The sequence below is a fragment of the Sabethes cyaneus genome, chromosome 3, assembly GCF_943734655.1.
Source record: "Sabethes cyaneus chromosome 3, idSabCyanKW18_F2, whole genome shotgun sequence".
Classification (NCBI taxonomy): domain Eukaryota; kingdom Metazoa; phylum Arthropoda; class Insecta; order Diptera; family Culicidae; genus Sabethes; species Sabethes cyaneus.
This window is the reverse complement of record NC_071355.1, coordinates 22,357,376-22,376,888: the sequence shown is the minus strand read 5'-3', so window position 1 is coordinate 22,376,888 and position 19,513 is coordinate 22,357,376. Positions and strand designations below refer to the sequence as shown.

Genomic DNA, 19,513 nt, shown 5'->3' with positions numbered 1-19,513 from the left:
CCATACTGACTGTCATAAATGGACTTTGACGACCTTGTCCTTAAAGCCTAGAGATAAAATCGTAATTTTAAGTGATTTTAACTTAAGCACGATCTCTTGGCAGCGTAATTCCCACGGTTCTCTATTCCTGATCGTCCATAGGCATAGCCCCGCGAAAACTGCTTGATACATATAGCACCGCTGGACTGAATTGGATGAATGGGATTGAAAACGAGAATCATCGGACGCTGGATCTGTGCGTAGACTGTACGGTTACAGAAGCTCCGGTACCACTCGTAAAAATCTGCAGGCATTATCCTCCTCTACTAAAGCAATTGAAGATCAGGCCACAGCAACGTTTCCGGGATCTTTCCGAATGCCTCTCACATGAGTTTAGTAAAAACCAATTTCAACGGTAGGAACGATTTTCTGGGTCACGTTGATTGGGAGGAGGTTCTCCGCGATTGTGCTAGTCTCGCTGCATCGACCATTTCTAGCATTCTTGCATATGCTATCGACCAGTTCGTGCCCGTCAAGTCTAAGCGCGTACCGCCTAAACCAGCCTGGGTGAACGCTGATCTCAAGCGCCTTAAAACGATTCTATGTGCAGCCCTTAGACAACACAGCAAGTACCGCACTGCTGCCACGAGAATAAGATACGTAGAAATAAATACTAGCTATAAACAACTCAATGATCGCCTGTATACCGCCCACCAGAACAATCTGCAACGCCGTCTCAAGGCAAACCCAAAAAGTTTTTGGCGCTACGTGAATGAGCAATGTAAAGAGTCGGGCCACCTCGGCACCAACACTACTTGAACTCTCACGTCCCCTACCAGCGACAATGAACTGAACAATGAACAATGAATGAGCAAAACCGTGTTCTAGCATTATCTGCCACAGTTCGTTTCGTGTTACTGAATCGTACGCCGCCTTAAAGTCCACAAACAGATGATAAGTCTGCAAGTTATACTGCGGGAACGCCAAATTGAGGATGGTCATCAAATGGACGCGATATACACAGACTTATCTGCAGCATTTGATAAAATGAATCATCAAATTGCAATTACCAAATTGTATCGATTTGGCATGAACGAACATTTGCTACTCTGGCTTCAATCTTACCTATGCGGTCGCAGCATGTCTGTGAAAATTGGTGATCACATTTCTTCGCCATTTCCTGTTTGTTCTGGTGTTTCACAAGGAAGCCACCTAGAACCGCTTTTTATTCCTGCTGTATATGAACGACGTTAATTCCATTTTGAAATGCGCGAAACTCTCATACGCTCTGACCATCTAAAGCTGTACCATACGATAAAGCAACCACAGGATATGAGTTTTCTGCAGGAGCAGTTGAAAAACTTCACTGAATGGTGTCAAATTAACCGATTGTCACTGAATGTGTCTAAGTACTCGGTAATCTCATTTGGATGAAAATATTCACTATTCCACTATGACTATGCCTTGGCAGGCGTACGTTTACTGCGCGAATCCACAGTGTTAAGGATTTGAGAGTTTGCATGTTGATCGGCCTGGAATTACTAGAGGAAAGACGCAATGTGGCCAAAGTATGCTTTATTGGCGATCTTCTGCAAGGTAACGTTGATTGTTCAATGCTCCTCAGCATGCTGGATATCACTCGTTTCTCAGTATTACTCCAGCTAGGACGAATTATGGTCTACATGAACCAGTTCGCAGTATGTCTCGTCTATTCAATCAATGTTACCATGTATTTGACTTTAATGTGTCTCGAGAAACATACAAGTGTAATTTTAGACGTGTTTCATGTTAATAATCTATACAGACGAGAATTGTAAATACGTTAGTGAGTTAATTCTGTTATTGGGATGATATTTTACCTGTTGAGGTTAATAAAAAAAGTGGGCTGAAAAATGGCAAAGCTGATGGGAAAACGGTATTCCGGTTGACTTTCTAGAAGCGGGAAGCGAGCCGCTATACGACGCAATTCATTGTATCATTGTCAGGATTTGGGAGGAAGAACAAATGCCGGAGGAGAGGTTGGATGGTCTCATTTGCCTTATTCTGTTCTGTGTACTGAGACCGTTAGCCCGTGAGGGTCGCTCCACGGCGGATCAGATGTTTACCCTGCGTCAGTTACTGCAGAAGTTCCGGCAGTACAACTTGCAGACTCATCATCTGTTTGTGGACTTTAAGGCGGCGTACGATTCAGTAACACGAAACGAGCTGTCGCAGATCCGATGCTAGAACACGGTTTTGCTCATTCATTGTTCATTGTTCAGTTCATTGTCGCTAGTAGGGGACGTGAGAGTTCAAATAGTGTTGGTGCCGAGGTGGAGCTGGATGGAGAACGATATGAAGGAGTTGAGAAATTCATATACCGGTCGTGACATGTGACAATAATGTAAGCCGCAAAGTGAAACGACGAATTGGGCTTTCTACGGATTACGTAGTCAACCGAAATCCCGAAGCTGATCGACGAGTGCTTAAGGTTTTTGAGCGCATAATTCTGTGATTAATACTATAGGTTTCATTGCAGTTTGGGTCACAAATTCCACGAAATACTAAGAATTGTGGTCGATTAAAATTCCCCACTATAGTTTTATCTTTTTACCATCAATTATTAACATAATTTAGTTTTATTCAACACTTACACTGATCGAAACGCTTGCAAGATCTGGTTAGAGCACACAAAAGGCTGTCTTACCGCTTGAAGTGTTTTTAGAAAGAAACAATAATGATTTTTTCATGGTGGTATGCACTTGTATTAATTGGAATAACTTCAATTCATTTCGATTGAAATCGCGAATCCACCGGCATCGGTTTGTTTACACGTAACCATGGCAATCAATGCTTATGGAAATGAAGTGATGGCAACCTATGTAAATAATTGAACCTGAAATTGGCTAGATATTTTTGCTTTTGATTTTGATTGTTCGAGCATTGAAAATATGCAAACATTATTTATTTTCACCGTAAGCTGGTTTTACGTAGCAAGGAACACTATCGAATCCAGTTCAGCGCGGCAAATAAATGTGGGATGTGGGATGTGAGACTTAAAGTTATTTTCTTTCCAGCGGCCTCCCAGTTGGCTTCGAGGCACAATGCTGGTCTAACAAGCCAGCCAGCCGTATGTTCGAATCTCGGCTGGGAGAGGCTGTTAAAGTCAATAGGATCTATTGCAAAGCCCCGCAATTTTCTTGTCGATAAGGAAAGGTCAAGTTCTTAAGGACGTTTATACCCGTGGCTTTGCTTTGCTCCGGTCAAAATACACCCCTTCTGCTTGTCTCCCAACGACTTGTACGTCTGTTATCGGCCCGAAAGTTCAAATAATGGAATAGAACCAGAACCTTTTTCTTTTATTTGAACCCCCCTTTATTTGGATCTTCCCCTTATGTCATCTTTTTTCCTATACTGATTCGCTTATGTCAAAAATAAAGGACGTGAACGGAATGGTGGGTCAAACTTGTCAAAGACTAGCTCAAGTCATTCTTCAAATCCCAAAAAAGCCATGGTCTGTGATTTGAGCAGTGCATTCGATCGGGTTAACTAAGTATGAATCTCTTCAGTACTATGCGCAAAATGAACATCACGAAGGCTTTCTCAATCTACTACAAGCTCTAATGAGGAATTCAAGATCACAGCTGCTGATTAATGGCAAACTCACGGTACTTTAGAACGCTCCACGGAATCAGGAACCGGATAGTGCCGACCTGTGCTGCAGGAAACCGGTGCTGGTTTCCGAAAGGAACGGTCCACGGCGGACCAAATGCTCACCTTGCGACAAATCTCCGATTAATTCGGGCAATTCAACTTGCAGACTCACCATTTGTTTATAGATTTTAGGGCGGCGAACGATTCAGTTAAACAAAACGAACTGTGGCGAATTATGTTTCTAATAACATGCGGTTAATTTTTCGCGGCGTATAAGAATCATCATTTATTTACATTAATTTATCTGACCATAACGTCTGCATGAATAAAACATTACATTACAGCTAACCATAGTACAATTAATCTTCGTAAGCGGCGTCTAAAACTATCAGTAGGACAATTAAAATCAAAAAGACAAGCAACACATAGCTCTAACTGGCTCGTTTTGGTCGTAACTCAGTTCGTCGGAAGTCCACTGAGCATGTGGTGCATTACACACCAGTAGAGTAGTGTTCCCGAAATCAGAGGCTCGTATCAGGAAGCACTCCCAAGTCATTAATTACGTATACTTTTTCCAGTACTTCGTTGCTGATGCGGTAGTTCCATACACTAGGTTCTTTCTTGCGACTAAAAGAGATAACCGAACACTAGCGCCGCACGCTAATGGAAAATTCATTCTTTCGACACCAGCTCGCAAAAATGTCGATTAGCTTTTGCAGTTAACAGCAGTCTTCAAAAGAATTGACCAGCACAAACATGTTAAGATCATTAGCATACAGCAATCTGGGTCCTCGTGGAAGTACAGAACAAAGGTCGTTAAAAAATAAAGAAAACAATACCAGTCAGTCATTGCTTACTATAATGAAAATAAAGAAATAACTTTTTTGTGTTAGGAAATATAGACATAGTTTCTTTGGCAAAGTTGTAAACAATATAAAAACAAGCAACTTTGCTGAAGAAATAAAATTTCTATCTTTATCGAGTGCTGGACTACAGGGCATATTCTTTAAAACTTCTTTAAAAATTGGTTTTTCATACTTAGCTTTCCTTAGTTGCATTTTACAAGCATACAATGTTCTAAGCAATTATCGAAGCACTCAAAACACACGTTTTTGCAGAAGTTCACAAATCTCTTGAACCTTTACCTGCTAAGTTATTGCATATTCAAGCTTTAAATTTCCATAGCTTCACGAGCCTATGGGGTGAAATGGGGTAAGTGGATTTATAAAATCAGTACTTCACATAAAGCTTAGGTCGAGTATTACAAACTTGTATCGGTCCCGCTTGTCCCCAACCACCCAAATGAGAGTACGGCAAGCATACATTTGATCTGTTTCGCGTTCGCCAAGGCTCGATACACGTCTATTTTTTGGGTTTACTAGATAGTCACATGGTTTCTTCGGCAAAGTTATGGAAAATATAAAGGCAAACTAATTTGCTAAAGAAATGACATTTCTATCCCTATCGAGTACAGAGCTATAGAGCATTTTCTTTGGAAATTCTTTAAAAATTAGTTTTTCGTACTTAGCTTATGTTGGTTGCATTTTACAAGAATATATGGTTCTGGGCGATTGTTCTAGGACTCGAAATACATGTTTTTGTAAAAGATTGCAAATATCTAGGACCTTTCATTACAAAGTTATCGCTTATTTAAGCTTTATTTTTCCTTAACTTCACGAGCCAAAAGCGATAACTTTGTAAGGAAAGGTCCTAGAGGTTTGCAATCTTCTACCAAAACATGTATTTTAAGTCCTTCAAGAATCGCCTAGAACCATATATTCTTGTAATATGCAACCAACATAAGCTAAGTATGAAAAACTCATTTTTAAAGAATTTCCAAGGAAAATGCTCTATAGCTCTGCACTCGATAGGAATAGAAATGTCATTTTTTTAGCAAAGTTGTTTACCTTTATATTTGCTATAACTTTGCCGAAGAAACCATGTGTCTATCTACTAACAGAAAAAAAATAGACGTGCATCGAGCCTTTAGCGAACGCGAAACACATAAAACGTATGCTTGTCGTACACTCATTTGGGTGGTTGGGAACAAACGGATTCCATACAAGTTTACAGTACTCGACTTAAGCTTTAAGATGAAGTGCTGATTTCATAAATCCGCTTGCCCCATTTTACCGTATGGGCTCATGAAGCTATGGAAATCTAAAGCTTGAATATGCGATAACTTAGAAAGTAAACAATCCAGAGATTAGCGGTCTTCTGCAAAAGCGTGTGTTTTGAAAACTTTGATAATTGTCTAGAACAATATGTTCTAGTAAAATGCAACTAACAAAAGCTAAGAACGAAAAACTAATTTTTAAAGAAATTTCAACGAATATGCCCTGTAGTTCAACACTCGATGAAGATAGAAATTTTATTTCTTCAGCAAAGTTGCTTGTTTTTACATTATTTACAACTTTGCCGAAGAAACTATGTCTAGATTTCCTAGCACATAAAAGTTTTTTTTATTTTCATTGCAGTAAGCAATGACTAACTTTTGACAGTTCTAGATTAAGGGGAATATTCATACGAACAAAAGTGCTGAAGTTCCGCTTTTCGCCCTTTTGGGCCACTGTGCAGCGGTTGCTAGGGCCGATTGGTGAGTGGCAGCCCAAGACCGACAAACGTAGAGACAGCTTCTAAATTCGTCACTGATTCGATAATCGAATTGTTATCGTAAAAGCAAGCAAAGTAAAGACATTAAGGCAAAATAGTGGTGTTTCAATCTATGCCTATAAAGAAGGATTTCTGTCTGTCTGTCTGTCTGTCCGTATGTTCCTTATAGAATCGAAAACTACTAAACCAATCGGCATGAAAGTATGCATGTAGAGGTTTTTTGGGGCCAGGAAAGGTTTTAGTGATGGTTAGAAACCCCTCCCCCACTAAGAGGAGGGGCTCCCATACAAATGAAACACAAATTTCTGCATAACTCGACAACTAATCAAGCAAATAGAACAAAATTTGGCATGTGGGTGTTTTCGGTGACAAGAATTTATTCTATGGTAAATTGAGACCCCTCCCCTCTTTATAAGGGGAATTATAATTCCTCTCCTCTTTAAAAGGGGGGGCTTCCATACAAATTTCCTCATAACTCGAGAACTAATCAAGCAAATGGAATCAAATTTGGCATGTGAAAGTTTTCGAGGGCAAGAATATTTTCTACGGTGAATAAGGACCCCTCCCCACTTTAAGAGGGGGGCTCCTATACAAACGAAATACAAATTTCCTCATAACTCGAGAATTAATCAAACAAATGGAACCAAATTTGACACGTGGGTGTTTTTGGAGACACAAATTTTTTCTATGATGAACTGGGACCCCTCCTCACTTTAGGAGGGGGGGCTCCTATACAAATGATATACGAATTTCCTCATAACTCGAGAGCTAATCAAGCAAATGGAACCAAATTTGGCATGTGAAAGTTTTCGAGGGCAAGAATATTTTCTATGGTGAATTAGGACCCCTCCCAACTTTAAGAGGGGGGGGCTCCTATACAAACGAAATACAAATTTCCTCATAACTCGAGAACTAATCAAGCAAATGGAACCAAATTTGGCACGTGGGTGTTTTTGGAGGCAGGAATTTTTTTCTATGAATTGAGACCCCTACCCACTTTAGGAGGGCCCCCCCAAGAATATTTTCTATGGTGAATTAGGACCCCTCCCAACTTTAAGAGGGGGGGGCTCCTATACAAATGAAATTCAAATTTCCTCATAACTCGAGAACTAATCAAGCAAACAGAACCAAATTTGGCATGTGGAGGTTTCTAGAGGCAAAAATATTTTCTATGATGAATTAGGACCCCTTACCTTTTTAAGAGGGGGGGGGGCTCTCATACAAACGAAATACAAATTTCCTCATAACTAGAACTAATCAAGGAACTGGAACCAAATTTATCATGTGGGTCTTTTTGTAGGCAAGAATATTTTCTATGGTATATTTTCTATGGATTTCCCCACTTTAAGAGGGAGGGGGGCTCCTATACAAATGAAAAACAAATTTCCTCATAACTCGAGAACTAATCAAGCAAATGGAACCAAATTTGACATGTAAGTGGTTTTGGACGCAAGATTTTTTTCTATGGTGAATTGAGACCCCTCTCTTCTTTAGAAAGCGAGTTATGGCCCATCTCCCCTTTAAGAGGGTGGGCTTCCATACAAATGAAATGCAAATTTCCTCTTATCTCGAGAACTAATCAATCAAATGGAACCAAATTTGACATGTGGGAGTTTTAGATGGCAGAAATTTTTTCTATGGTGAATTACGACCCCTTCCCCTTTTAAGAGGGGAGCTCCCATACAAATGAAATTCAAATTTCCTTATAACTTGAGAACTAATCAAGCAAATGGAACCAAATTTGGCATGTGGGAGATTATGGAGTCTTGAATTTATTTTACGATAGTTAGAGACCTCTCACCCCTGTGGTAGGGGGATATGGACTCTCATACAAATAAAACAGAAATTTTTGCGAAACTCAAAAACTAATCGAACTCGAGAAATTCGAGACTCTTCCATAAAACATTAGTCAATACAAGACCACAAAAACTATCTATAGTAACACTAGATCATTCAGGACGAGACGGTCGCGAGTGTTGCCGGTGACCCGCCGTCGGAAGCGCCGCCCACTGGGGGGCTTGCAAAACTCGAGATTGTGACAAAGATCATCCGAGATTCATGATTTATGTACAACACAGGTTAATTTGTGGCAATACGAAGTTTGTCGGGTCAGCTAGTAAATATATAAACCAGAATTGTGTACAGGAAAATGAAAATCAATGTGATAATTTTATTCTTAAAGGATTTTAGTGTCCGCATTTTTTCGTGTTCAAGTCTTATTATCTGACGTTTTCAATATCACATGGCATTGGGCCAGAACCAACCTGATCAAGTAGGCACAGGTTTCCAAGAAACAGACAGCCGTCAGCGCAATCTAAAAAGTGAAAAAAAATCAGTTTGCTTATCAATTAAGACAATAAATTATTAAAATATTTTCTTTCTGGCCAAAATCAAAAAGTAAAATGAGTAAAAATGACATTGGCGTCCCCAAATATCTACTCTAACACTACCTAGTCACCCACCTGCAATTTCCTAATTTCAACCCAGCCTCTCAGATGTCATTCTATGGCGTCACTTTGTGTGTTACACCATCGCGTGGTTCACATTAACTTGAAGCAACTAATTTGGATTGAGTAAAGATGTAATAATAATCTTACTTGCACTGATGATCGCGTACCGACCGACCTCACCCACCGACCGAAAGCATTACTAAGAGTCAACATGGGCCTTCCCCTTTGCTTGGTGCCCAGTCATAAAAGTTTTTAATCATGATCTCTCCGCCGAAGGGTACTTATCTAGTTTATGATCTACGATCATATACGATTAATGAGAAGCGCACTTATAATGAAGTACAGTTGTTGTTGTTGTTTTCTTGCGCCTAACTCTGGCTTAAGTTTGTGGCTAATTTGGGTCATACCCGCCCGTCTCGTCCTTTCTTTTCTCTCTCTCGTAAAGTGGCGTAAACTGCTGCGTTAGGCACGACGATACTAATTTGCGTAATTTGCCTGCAGGCGGCAGTTTGTTGGGATGGTTTCTCTACTACGAAGAAGGCGTCAAAGTGAGAGCTTGCCCCGAGAGTTCAATTAACTCTTTGAAGGTTGGGAACTGTTAGTAAGTACGAATGTCAGAAAAAATCTATAAACACGTGCGCCCGTTTTGGTTTCGAATCAGCTGCTCCGGTTGGTCCATATCTCTAGCACGATCAAGGTCAAAGGAATGGTTGATTGGTCGATAAGCCACCAACCACCGTGTGCTAACTGCTGGAACTGGTGCAAATTGATGAATATTTTTGGTCCGCTACCTACTGAGCCGGTTTGCTCCGTTTGCTCACGTACGCTGTTCAATCAATGATGCTCGAAGAAATGTCAATCCTCAGTTAAATCATTTCTGCCAGACGAATAATTTTTTGTTGTCCAAACGCAGTTTATATTGATTCGGCGTTTTTTTTCTCTGCCTTTTGCAGGTTTGGTCTGCTTGTTAGCGTCTCACCAGAACAACCACCAGCTCCATTGTGCCTCCGTCGATCACAGCCAATGCTGCGGTAGCACCGGCAGCCACGCGCAACTAAAAGAACACAGCTACAGACGGTTCCATGTTTCAGCAGTTTGCGAGAAATCATCAAAAGGCGGCTCGAATTCACCCACAGGATCCAGCGGTGGAAGCGGCTCCTCAGCATCCGGCGGCTCCGGTGGCAGCGGCAAAGATGGCAACGGAAATGAACCACCCAATAAAAAGAACGTTCTGTCCTGTCCCAAATGTGGCGATCCGTGCACACACGTGGAAACGTTTGTCAGTTCGACACGGTTCGTGAAGTGTGAGAAATGCCATCACTTTTTCGTGGTGCTGAGCGAAGTAGATTCTAAAAAAACCATCAAGGATACGGACACCAAAGGTCAGCGAAAACCACCGCCACCGCCGAAGAAAATAATGGAATACCTCGATCGGCACGTGGTCGGGCAGGATGTGGCGAAAAAGGTGCTGTCGGTGGCCGTTTACAACCATTACAAGCGAATCTACCACAACCTGCCGCCTCCAGCCAGCAGCAGCGGACAGACGGGGTCCCAGCAGATCGATTCAATGTCTCGCAGCAGCGAGCTGCTGCACATATCCGGTATCGGCCATACTATGATGAGCTCCGCTCCGTCGGAGGTTCCCCGACCCCCGCCGGCGTCGGCCAACGTCTCGCACGCCAACCAGTCGGGCTCGGATCTGCTGGACAAAAAAGTGCACGAGCTTAAGCTGGAAAAAAGCAACATCCTGATGCTCGGCCCGACCGGATCGGGCAAAACGCTGCTTGCGCAAACGATTGCCAAGTGTTTGGATGTTCCATTTGCCATCTGTGATTGTACCACGTTGACGCAGGCCGGCTACGTGGGCGAAGATATCGAGAGTGTCATCGCAAAGTTGCTCCAGGATGCCAACTATAGGTAGGGTTTTACGAATCAAAATTTAAAAATACCAGAAAACTTAATCATTTTTTTGTGTTTTGCAGCATCGAACGTGCCCAGACGGGAATCGTTTTCCTGGACGAGGTAGACAAAATCGGTGCGGTGCCCGGAATCCACCAGCTGCGGGACGTTGGCGGCGAGGGCGTCCAGCAAGGTATGCTCAAAATGCTGGAGGGTACCGTCGTGAATGTGCCAGAGCGAAACTCTCCCCGGAAATTGCGCGGCGAAACGGTACAGGTTGACACCACCAACATTCTGTTCGTGGCATCCGGTGCCTACACCGGGTTGGATCGATTGATCGCTAGGAGATTGAATGAGAAGGTACATAGTAGTGGCAAATTTTCAGCAGCTTTCGCTTTGCGAAAACATAACATACTTTTTCCCTTTGAATTGCAGTATTTAGGCTTCGGAATGCCAGCCACTTCTTCCGAGGGTCGACGAGCGGCTCAGGCGTCGGCGGCACCCATGGATAACGACCAGATCGAACGGGATGCTAACTTGCGGAAAGTTACGGCAAAGGATTTAGTTGAATTTGGCATGATTCCGGTGAGTTGATTCGAAACAATTTGTTTATTTGTTTGTTCAAAGATTCATCTGACGCTGTTGTCTACATGAATAGAAACTTAAATAACATTTATAAATAACTCAGCTGAAAGCTCTTGAGAGCAGCAGAGCTTGGTGCGTCTGAAGTTCGGTCAAAGAAACTCTCTATTTCGTAGAGAGCGTGGGATGGCACTAATGTTGATTTGAGCCAGGATGGGGGGGGGGGCACTCCAATGCGCCCACTAGAACCTTGCTGATAAAGAGAACCCATTCTATCTTTCATCGTTCTGCCCAGTGTGTCCATATTCAGCAAACGACAGCGGTCTTGATACGGCATTGAAGAATACTGAAAACAGCAAAGGTCCCAGATTGCTTCCTTGCGGGACGCCAGATCGGTTACAAAATAGATTGGAGTTAGGCTCTGCGCTTCTAGGCCTGGTACCTCAACGTTAGAGTTGAACAATGAAACTGTAGTGACTAGCGATGTGGAAGATACCGCCCCATGCGCTACCCCACTACCAGAACGTGCGAGGATTACGGACAATGGTAGATCCATTCTTTCTGGTTGCAAGCGAGTGCGACTACATGGCTGGACGAATGTTTATACAGTGCGCAACTGTTCGGCAATGGCTTTGCTGTCCATTGCGCCGATCGTAACCCCTCGAACAGTGGAAAAACCTGTGGCGGGGGTGTTCTGATTGCTGTTTCAACTCGCTGGAACAGCTATATCGATTCAACGCCTATTTCGAATGCTGTAGAGCAGCTATGGGTTAGAATCGCTAGGTTTCGTTGAGTTGTGCGTGTGGGTGTCATCTATTTGCCCCCGGATCGTCGTAACGATATTAGCAGCATTCATGAGCACGTGGACTCTATCGGTGCTGTTGTCTCCAATTTGGAGCTCAGTGATTATGCTCTGCAGTTTGGCGACTATAATCAGCCTCAGCTTCGGTGGTGTAAGATTATGGGACATTTCAGGTCGACTCCCTAATGACTTTATCTGCTGCCAGTTCAACACTTATCGACGAGACGAGAGACGAGACGCTCGGAATTCCAGAGGCATCACCTCCTTATGCTGCTGTTAAAAAGTTTTTGAGATCATTATCAATGATCTCTCGCTTTTCTGTTCATCTAAGATTCACATTTCAATTGCTCAGCATGGATTCTATCCCAAGCGGTCTGTTGCGACAAATTTGACCGAATTCGCATCGTGCGAACGCATCGATGGACAATGGTGGACGAGTTAATGCTGTCTTCACTGATCTCAAGGCAGCATTTGATCGAGTGGATCACGAAATTCTGTTAAGCAAACTAGAGAAACTTGGAATCCAAAGATACCTGAATGCCTGGTTCAGATCCTATTTGATAAACCGAACGCTTTGCGTTAAGATCAGAGCTTCCTGCTCTGTGGTGTTTACGAATGTTTCGGGCGTCCCCCAGGGTAGTAATCTTGGTCCTCTCTTGTTCTCGCTATTTATCAACGAACTTTCTGTCATAATGCCATCCGGATGCCGCCTGGTTTACGCCGACGACGTCAAAATATACAACATCATTAACAGTACCGATGATTGCGACTACTTGCAACTATGTAGAGATCGCATGTTTGTTTGCTACGCACTTCGTTGAAGTGCGAAAGGAGAAAGGAGAAAATTTATTGCACAAGCTCTCCTCTTTGCAACTAAGATCATCACCTCGGAAGTCGATTCGCCTGAACTACTTCGGCAGCTTCCTTTTTTCCTGTATGGACTCATCACTGCGACCAGTATCGTTGATCTGTTCTGATATCGCCTTGCTCCTCAAAGCCAGTACAGCCTCCAATTCCCATTGGGCGCTGAAAGACCCGCTAGAGTGGGATACGATTTCGGAGCTGCCTTCGGGGAACATGAATGCTTATACCTGGCCTAAGAGAGAGCTGCAATCGACATCTACACTCTGTAATCCGAAGACAAAAATCTTTGCAGTAATTTTCTTCTGGCAGCTAACGAATGCAGCTCAATAAGCTTGCAACGTTCCTCGTAGGCAGATGGCTTTGCGGCATTCTTCCAGGGCAGAAGATATATCAAAAAATTCTTTTGGATGGTCTCTGTCCTGTTGATAAGCATAGCCTAATATGGTGCTCACACAACAACTGCGTACTCCAAAATAGATATCCTGGAATGTGTTGGTGTTTCTTTTCACGAAACCAAGCATTGCGAAGGCCTTAGCAGTGATCGTTAAAATGTGTTCGTTAAATCTGACTTTGGAATCAATAGTAACGCCCACGTCCTTTATGGTCTGCACTCGGCGATAAAGTATTCGTTTTGCCGGGGCTCACGTAGTCGGCCAAAGGATTGGAGAGTACAGCAGTCAAGTCTGGTTTAAATTTCACGGAATATCTTTAAGTCATCGCTAAGTCAGCTTAGATCAGCTTCTTCAAAGGCTGTCCAGCTTATTAACGAAAAGTACAAATATTAAAAACCCTAGATGGCTACCTTGGGGTACGCCAGATGGTATCTTGAAACAAGACGAATTGATACCCTTTGATACTGACAAAAGCGGAGCGTTCGGTAAGATAAGATTGGATCCACAGTGACGTCCAGTTTGGTAAGCCCAAGCATCTCAGAAGTCAATGTATATTGCATCTAGCTGTCTTCTCCTTTCTATACTCTTACTATATACTGACGATATACTATTTAAAATTCCACAGGGTGATTCGAAAAGTTCGATCTTGTCAGTGTTGCTTAGGAAAGCCGGGTCAAGTACATAATCATTCGCATTATGTACATCCTACATTTCTTGTTCAGACGAAGCGTCGATCGGAAAATAAGAATGTACGTCCGCGCCAAATTGCCACTGAAGCCTATAGGCCCGAGCAAGGATTGACAACAAAAGCTTATCAAAATTATTACATATTTTGCTGTTGATATCAACTAGAAAACATGTTTTGTTACCAACTCAAAATGGCACTTATGATGTATCATACTTTGCTATCATTTTGCTTTCATTTTTATTGAAAGAAAATGTGTTGGCAGATTCTATATATGATGTAAATAAACCTTCAATATTTAAATTAATCTATTTTCACTTAATTTTTTTTCTAGTAAAATGGTTGGTTCAAATTATATGACGATAGCAAAATGATGATGATGTGATAGTAAAATGATAACTAATTCTGCTTCCCTATTAATATTGTGTGACAGCAAGATTAGTATTCCGTTTGATATTTTTGATAGCAAAAGTAGTATTCAATTTAATTTCACGGCGTGGAATTTTTGCAATCAATTTTGATATTTTAACCGCTAAGTCGACCAAAATGAAATCACACCGAGTATTCAAAATCCGTTACATCAAGATATCAAATTTTGTTTTCAATTTGCTCTAAACCCTACTCGGGTAGGCAGATTGTGGTCACCCAATGCGATTATCAGCACGCCACCCCACCGCCCCGCAGTAGCTGAGATGTAGAGGAATCTTCCGTCTAGACCGTAATTTTGTAGTCGGACGAGAACTCAGAGTTTAACACTGCTAAGCTAGGTTTCAGTTAGCGCGATGACGTCATAATCGCTAGAGGAGAGTGCCATGCGAAATCCTTGGTTTTCGTTCATAATCTACGGACATTCTGTTAGAATGTTGTTAGGGAAAGAACATCCTGAGCAATCGGATACGAAAGTTCTTGAGAGGGTCCTGAACCTGGATCACCAGATAGGTTGGCAGAATTGCTAGAAGCGGAGATCAACGCTTTGAGGTGTGTGTATACTTGGCGTACTCCGAAGATTTAGAATTTTTAGCTTTCGTCCTGGGGGTTTTTGGGTTTTTAAAAACTACAAAAATACTTTCCTGCTTGCACCATCAATAAAAGGCATTACAAGTCGGCTACCATCTAGAGAAGGCATTTACAGCGGACCGACTGAATTCAAGGGGTGCAATAAATCTAGCAACCCTTCAACTAGGAAATTACTGCAACTTCTGAAAGGAAACAAGTTCCCAGTCAGCATTTTCATATGTATAATTAGATTGCAAATAAGAGTTACGTACTGATATGTATCCAACAAAATCGTATTCGACGCGCAAAAGCCGCTTATCCGTACCATCTTGGAGGCGATATACGCACTGAGGAATAATTTTGAGCGATACACTTATATAGGTATTTCAATACGATAGCATCCGATTGAGCGCGACCAGTTACATACAGCTATACAACTTTATGCTGAAAATCGTGTGTATGTTTTTCAAAACTTATTGTGTGCACGTTTGCTGCCGCTACTCGCATAACAGTCCCATTTTCTATGGAGTTTCCTTTATAAATGGGACTGTTATGCGAGTAGCTGCAGTTTACATCTTGCCGAATTTTAGCCTTCATAGCGTCAGACGTCAACTGAGTATCTGATGCTTCAAGTCTCATAATCATGAGCTTATAGTGTTCCGAAAGTCCCATAAGCAACAACGCCGCAAGCCATGAATCATCGACCTTGAAACCAATTCCAGCAAGCTGACCGTGTTGTCTCGAAAAACATAACGTAACTAACTTCTCCCAGGCTTCCTTAGTACCCTTAGCATCGAGGATCGAACTATAGTTGATAGTTATTCTGGTTATTCTATTGGTAGAGTACATCACCGTGAATTTTATGTATCACTTTAGTTGATTTTTTCGGTGAAAATAAAAACTATGATGCTTTCCGCGGACGTTTCGACTTACTATCCTTCAGTCATTGATGGTGGGCGGCGACGAATGGTGATGTTTGGCGACGTGCAGCGGTTGGAGGTAAAGGTGGCCCATTTGTCTACTGGAGCGACTTTCGTGCATTCTACTCGATATCGAAGAGGATTCAGCAAGCGTATTCCGCAAGTAAACCAACATTTAGAACTCTTGTAGTGCCCGGATTGGTAACATTGAATCATCAGGATTCTGATATAGCAGTCTTGTGAGGTACATAATGGGGTTTCTGAAAACAGCTTTTAGGCATCTGTTTTGTATCACCTGGAGTTCTCGTAGTGACTTACAGGCAAGTCCCCAATTGGCAACCAGATATTGGAGTCGGGAGTGAATCAGTGAAAAATATAGCGTTTTTAACGTGGTTATGGGCAGGAAGGAGGAAACCTTCCTCAAAATCCCACACAAGGACGATAACTTCCGCTTTAGCGATTCAACGTGTGCGTTCCAGTTCATCTTGCTATCTAACGTTAAACCAAGAAATGGGAAATCCTGTACTTTCTTGATAACTTCATCATTGACTACAATTGGAACTCGCTATGGTAGAGATCGGCGGGGTGAATGAATTCGCATATATTTGGTTTTCGATAGATTCATCGATAGCAGGTTGGTTGCAAAAAAATCGTTGAAGCTGTATTGTAGCACAATCATTTCCTTGGTAGAAAATTGATGTATCATTGGCAAAGAGACGCAACTTTCCGCGGAGGTTCAGTTTGGCTAGATCGTTGATAAATATTAGAAACAATATTGGTCCCAGATTGCTACCTTGGGGCACACCCGTAGGCACCGTTCCCAGCGAGCAGTCTACAACAGACACGAACTAGGAGTTCTTTTTGTGAGGAAGGTTTTAATGAGCGATTTTGTGATCCCTCTAATTCCATAAACATCCAGTTTATCAATTAGCAAACCCAGGTCTATTAAGTATCAAAGGCCTTTTTCAAATCAATAAACAGGTATCCTACAGGTCGCAGATGCTCTCCACGAATTCCGCAATTCCGCCTAATTCCGCAGAAAAAATCATTAAAAGCCTGGCGAATTTCAGTCCTATTCGAGATGGTGTTTCCATTCCTGTGTTTTTCTTTCAGGAAGATGCGCGACTGCTGCTTTCCCAAAACACCATTTATAAGTTTCCAGGCTGACTTTTGATCTGCATTAGACAGAAGATTGGCGTAATAGTTCCTTTTACAGGCAGCTTTTTAGTGTTCTTTTTTGGAAATGTGCGTCTAAAGATCGTTTAATCCTTGGTTGTTGGGATTGCGTCGTTCGGATTTCAGTGCGTTCTCCTTAATTTGTATTAATTTCCACAAATCAAATGTCATCCACTCTCTTTTACTCTTTTACTCTCGCTCGTATTTCAAAGCTTGAGGAAATCAAGCAGTGACCACTTAGGTCGTTGAAAATGGTTTCATTGACGATTTTACTGGCCAGCGATTCACTACAGACTACATGATCCAGTATAGTGTTGCTGGCCGGTCTCGTTACTGCAGTGTTACCAGCCAAGATACTTTCTTGGCCACTAGCATTGGCTGCATTGGAGTTCGTTCTAACTCAGAGAGAAAACGTTTCCCTTCGAACGACGGCGGTCTATAGATCGCATAGCAATTTACACGCTTGCCACGTAATAGCAGCTGGAAGTGAATATGGTGAAGCCCATCGATTTCGCTTTTTTCGTAAATTTCTGCCTCTATCTCATCCCGAATAAATATACAAGATCCTTCTCGGATGAGCGTCACTTCCATGGCGATGGCCCAAGTGGTGTAATTTTTACGACCCTTCAGGTCTGCATCGATACGTCCAACTGCACCGCTTCCACTGCACTGCTAGCACGTCCATTACTGGTTCCGTCTCCTTGGGACAATATTTTCTTTTTCGGATATGGCCAGTTCTAGGCCTATGACCAATTGCGAGATCCGTTTGGTTTAGTCCATTTGAGCAAGAGTGAAAATTTTATTCAACTAGATAACAGTGGTTGCTATGATTTACTATGCTTATAAATATTTGAACAGAAACAATGAAACGTCCGACGATGTACCTAACAATGTTTTTCTGTCTCCACAGGAATTTGTTGGACGGTTTCCGGTTCTGGTTCCGTTCCACAGTTTGGACGTGGAAATGTTGGTTCGCATTCTCACGGAACCCCGCAATGCTCTCGTGCCACAGTACAAAGCTCTGCTCAGTATGGACCAGGTGGAGCTTACTTTCACGGAAGATGCACTCGTACAGATTGCTCGTCTGGCAATGGAAAGGCAAACCGGTGCTCGCGGTCTGAGGGCCATAATGGTGAGGGGAAACAAAAATTTGAAGCTGTGCTATTGAAATGCATACATAATTACTCAATTCTCATTTTAGGAAACACTTCTGTTGGAGCCAATGTTCGAGGTACCCGGCTCGGATGTCAAGACCGTTCACATTAATGAGGATTGCGTGCGGGGTCACGCGGAACCGACCTACATTCGCCGGAATCAACCGAATTCAGCGAGCTGTGATCCAGACACACCCAACAGCAACAACAGTTCTCAGGCACCGGAAGAGGAGGAAAACACCAAGCTCCGTGTGAAGCAATGAAATTTCGTGTGATAAAACCGTAGGGCGACTGCTACAACTAAAAATCACTACAGGTAGGAAGTATTAGTTTAGAACATAAAGCTTATATTTTTTCCTCTTCCTATCCGCTGGTGATGTTAACGCATATGGATTTTGTCTCAGCAATAGTGTTCTGAGACACAGAAGAATCGTAAACAAAGTGCAAAATTGTACATAAAAATGTCTTGCTTTTACTTTAGAGTAACAAAAAAAAACGAGACAGCAAAAATATAGTAAATTATGATCACTCGTAGGTGTAAGAAGAGAAGAAGCAAGTGGTGTTTAGGTTCCTTAATTATTGAGCGAATCGTTTGAAGTAAAAATCATTATCCTTTTAATGAGCATGCGATGAAAAAGAAAATGTGATGAATTCTCTGACGGCCTCCCTCCAAACGGGATACTACTGTCCGTCTTTGTTGTTGGCCAGAAACGCAAAACCTGTACGAAAAAGCAAAAATTTTCCAACCTCCCGTACCCGTAAAATGTAATTGATTGTACATTCGAACAATTGCTCTCCCTCGCGACACGGATGCAGTTCTATATCTATTATCTCTTACCTATTATTACTTAACAATAGAAAAGAAGACAAAAAAATTTCTAGAAGGTATAAAAATTGTAAATAGTAAATACTAGTAAGTTCCAAGTTTGAAAAAAAGCAGATTAAAAACTGCATAAAAATAGACAAAAGTGAACGTATTAGGCTAGCGGTAACGTATAGGTTGAAACAATTTCCCTGAAACTGACAAATACATTCGAAATGTTTCGAAATTTTGAATTAAGATTTAAGATTAGAAAGAATAGAGAAATGCCACTCCGCGCGCTGGCTGTGTTAAAAAAATAATCGGCAACACTGCCTATTGATGGTCGGCATTCCAACTGGGAACGCGGAAATCGCGAATTTGGGAAAATCGAAAATAGTTTTTCCGGACAACCAAGCCTACTTCGATGATTCAAATCTGCTGTGGTTGCTATAGTAATCCGTCTTTGTTTTTCGAACGAATGAAACGAAAATTTGAAGAATATCGTTTATTGATGTGAAAAATGTGATAAAACATGTGATAAATTTATAAAAAGAATTGCAAACAAA

The 19,513-nt window shown here is 41.9% G+C and overlaps 1 protein-coding gene across 2 annotated transcripts in view; it reads left to right on the top strand.

Moving 5' to 3' along the window:
- LOC128742569 (ATP-dependent Clp protease ATP-binding subunit clpX-like, mitochondrial) overlaps nucleotides 1-19,170 on the top strand; it is a 57,853-nt gene extending 38,683 nt beyond the window's left edge. For both annotated transcript variants that reach the window (XM_053838969.1, XM_053838970.1), the window contains exons 3-7: nucleotides 9,629-10,592; nucleotides 10,658-10,934; nucleotides 11,010-11,159; nucleotides 17,902-18,123; nucleotides 18,193-19,170. In XM_053838969.1, coding sequence (XP_053694944.1) covers nucleotides 9,629-10,592; nucleotides 10,658-10,934; nucleotides 11,010-11,159; nucleotides 17,902-18,123; nucleotides 18,193-18,408 — 1,829 coding nt within the window. In that variant the 3' untranslated portion in view covers nucleotides 18,409-19,170. The remainder of the gene's footprint in view (nucleotides 1-9,628; nucleotides 10,593-10,657; nucleotides 10,935-11,009; nucleotides 11,160-17,901; nucleotides 18,124-18,192) is intronic.
- The last annotated feature ends 343 nt before the right edge of the window (nucleotides 19,171-19,513 follow it).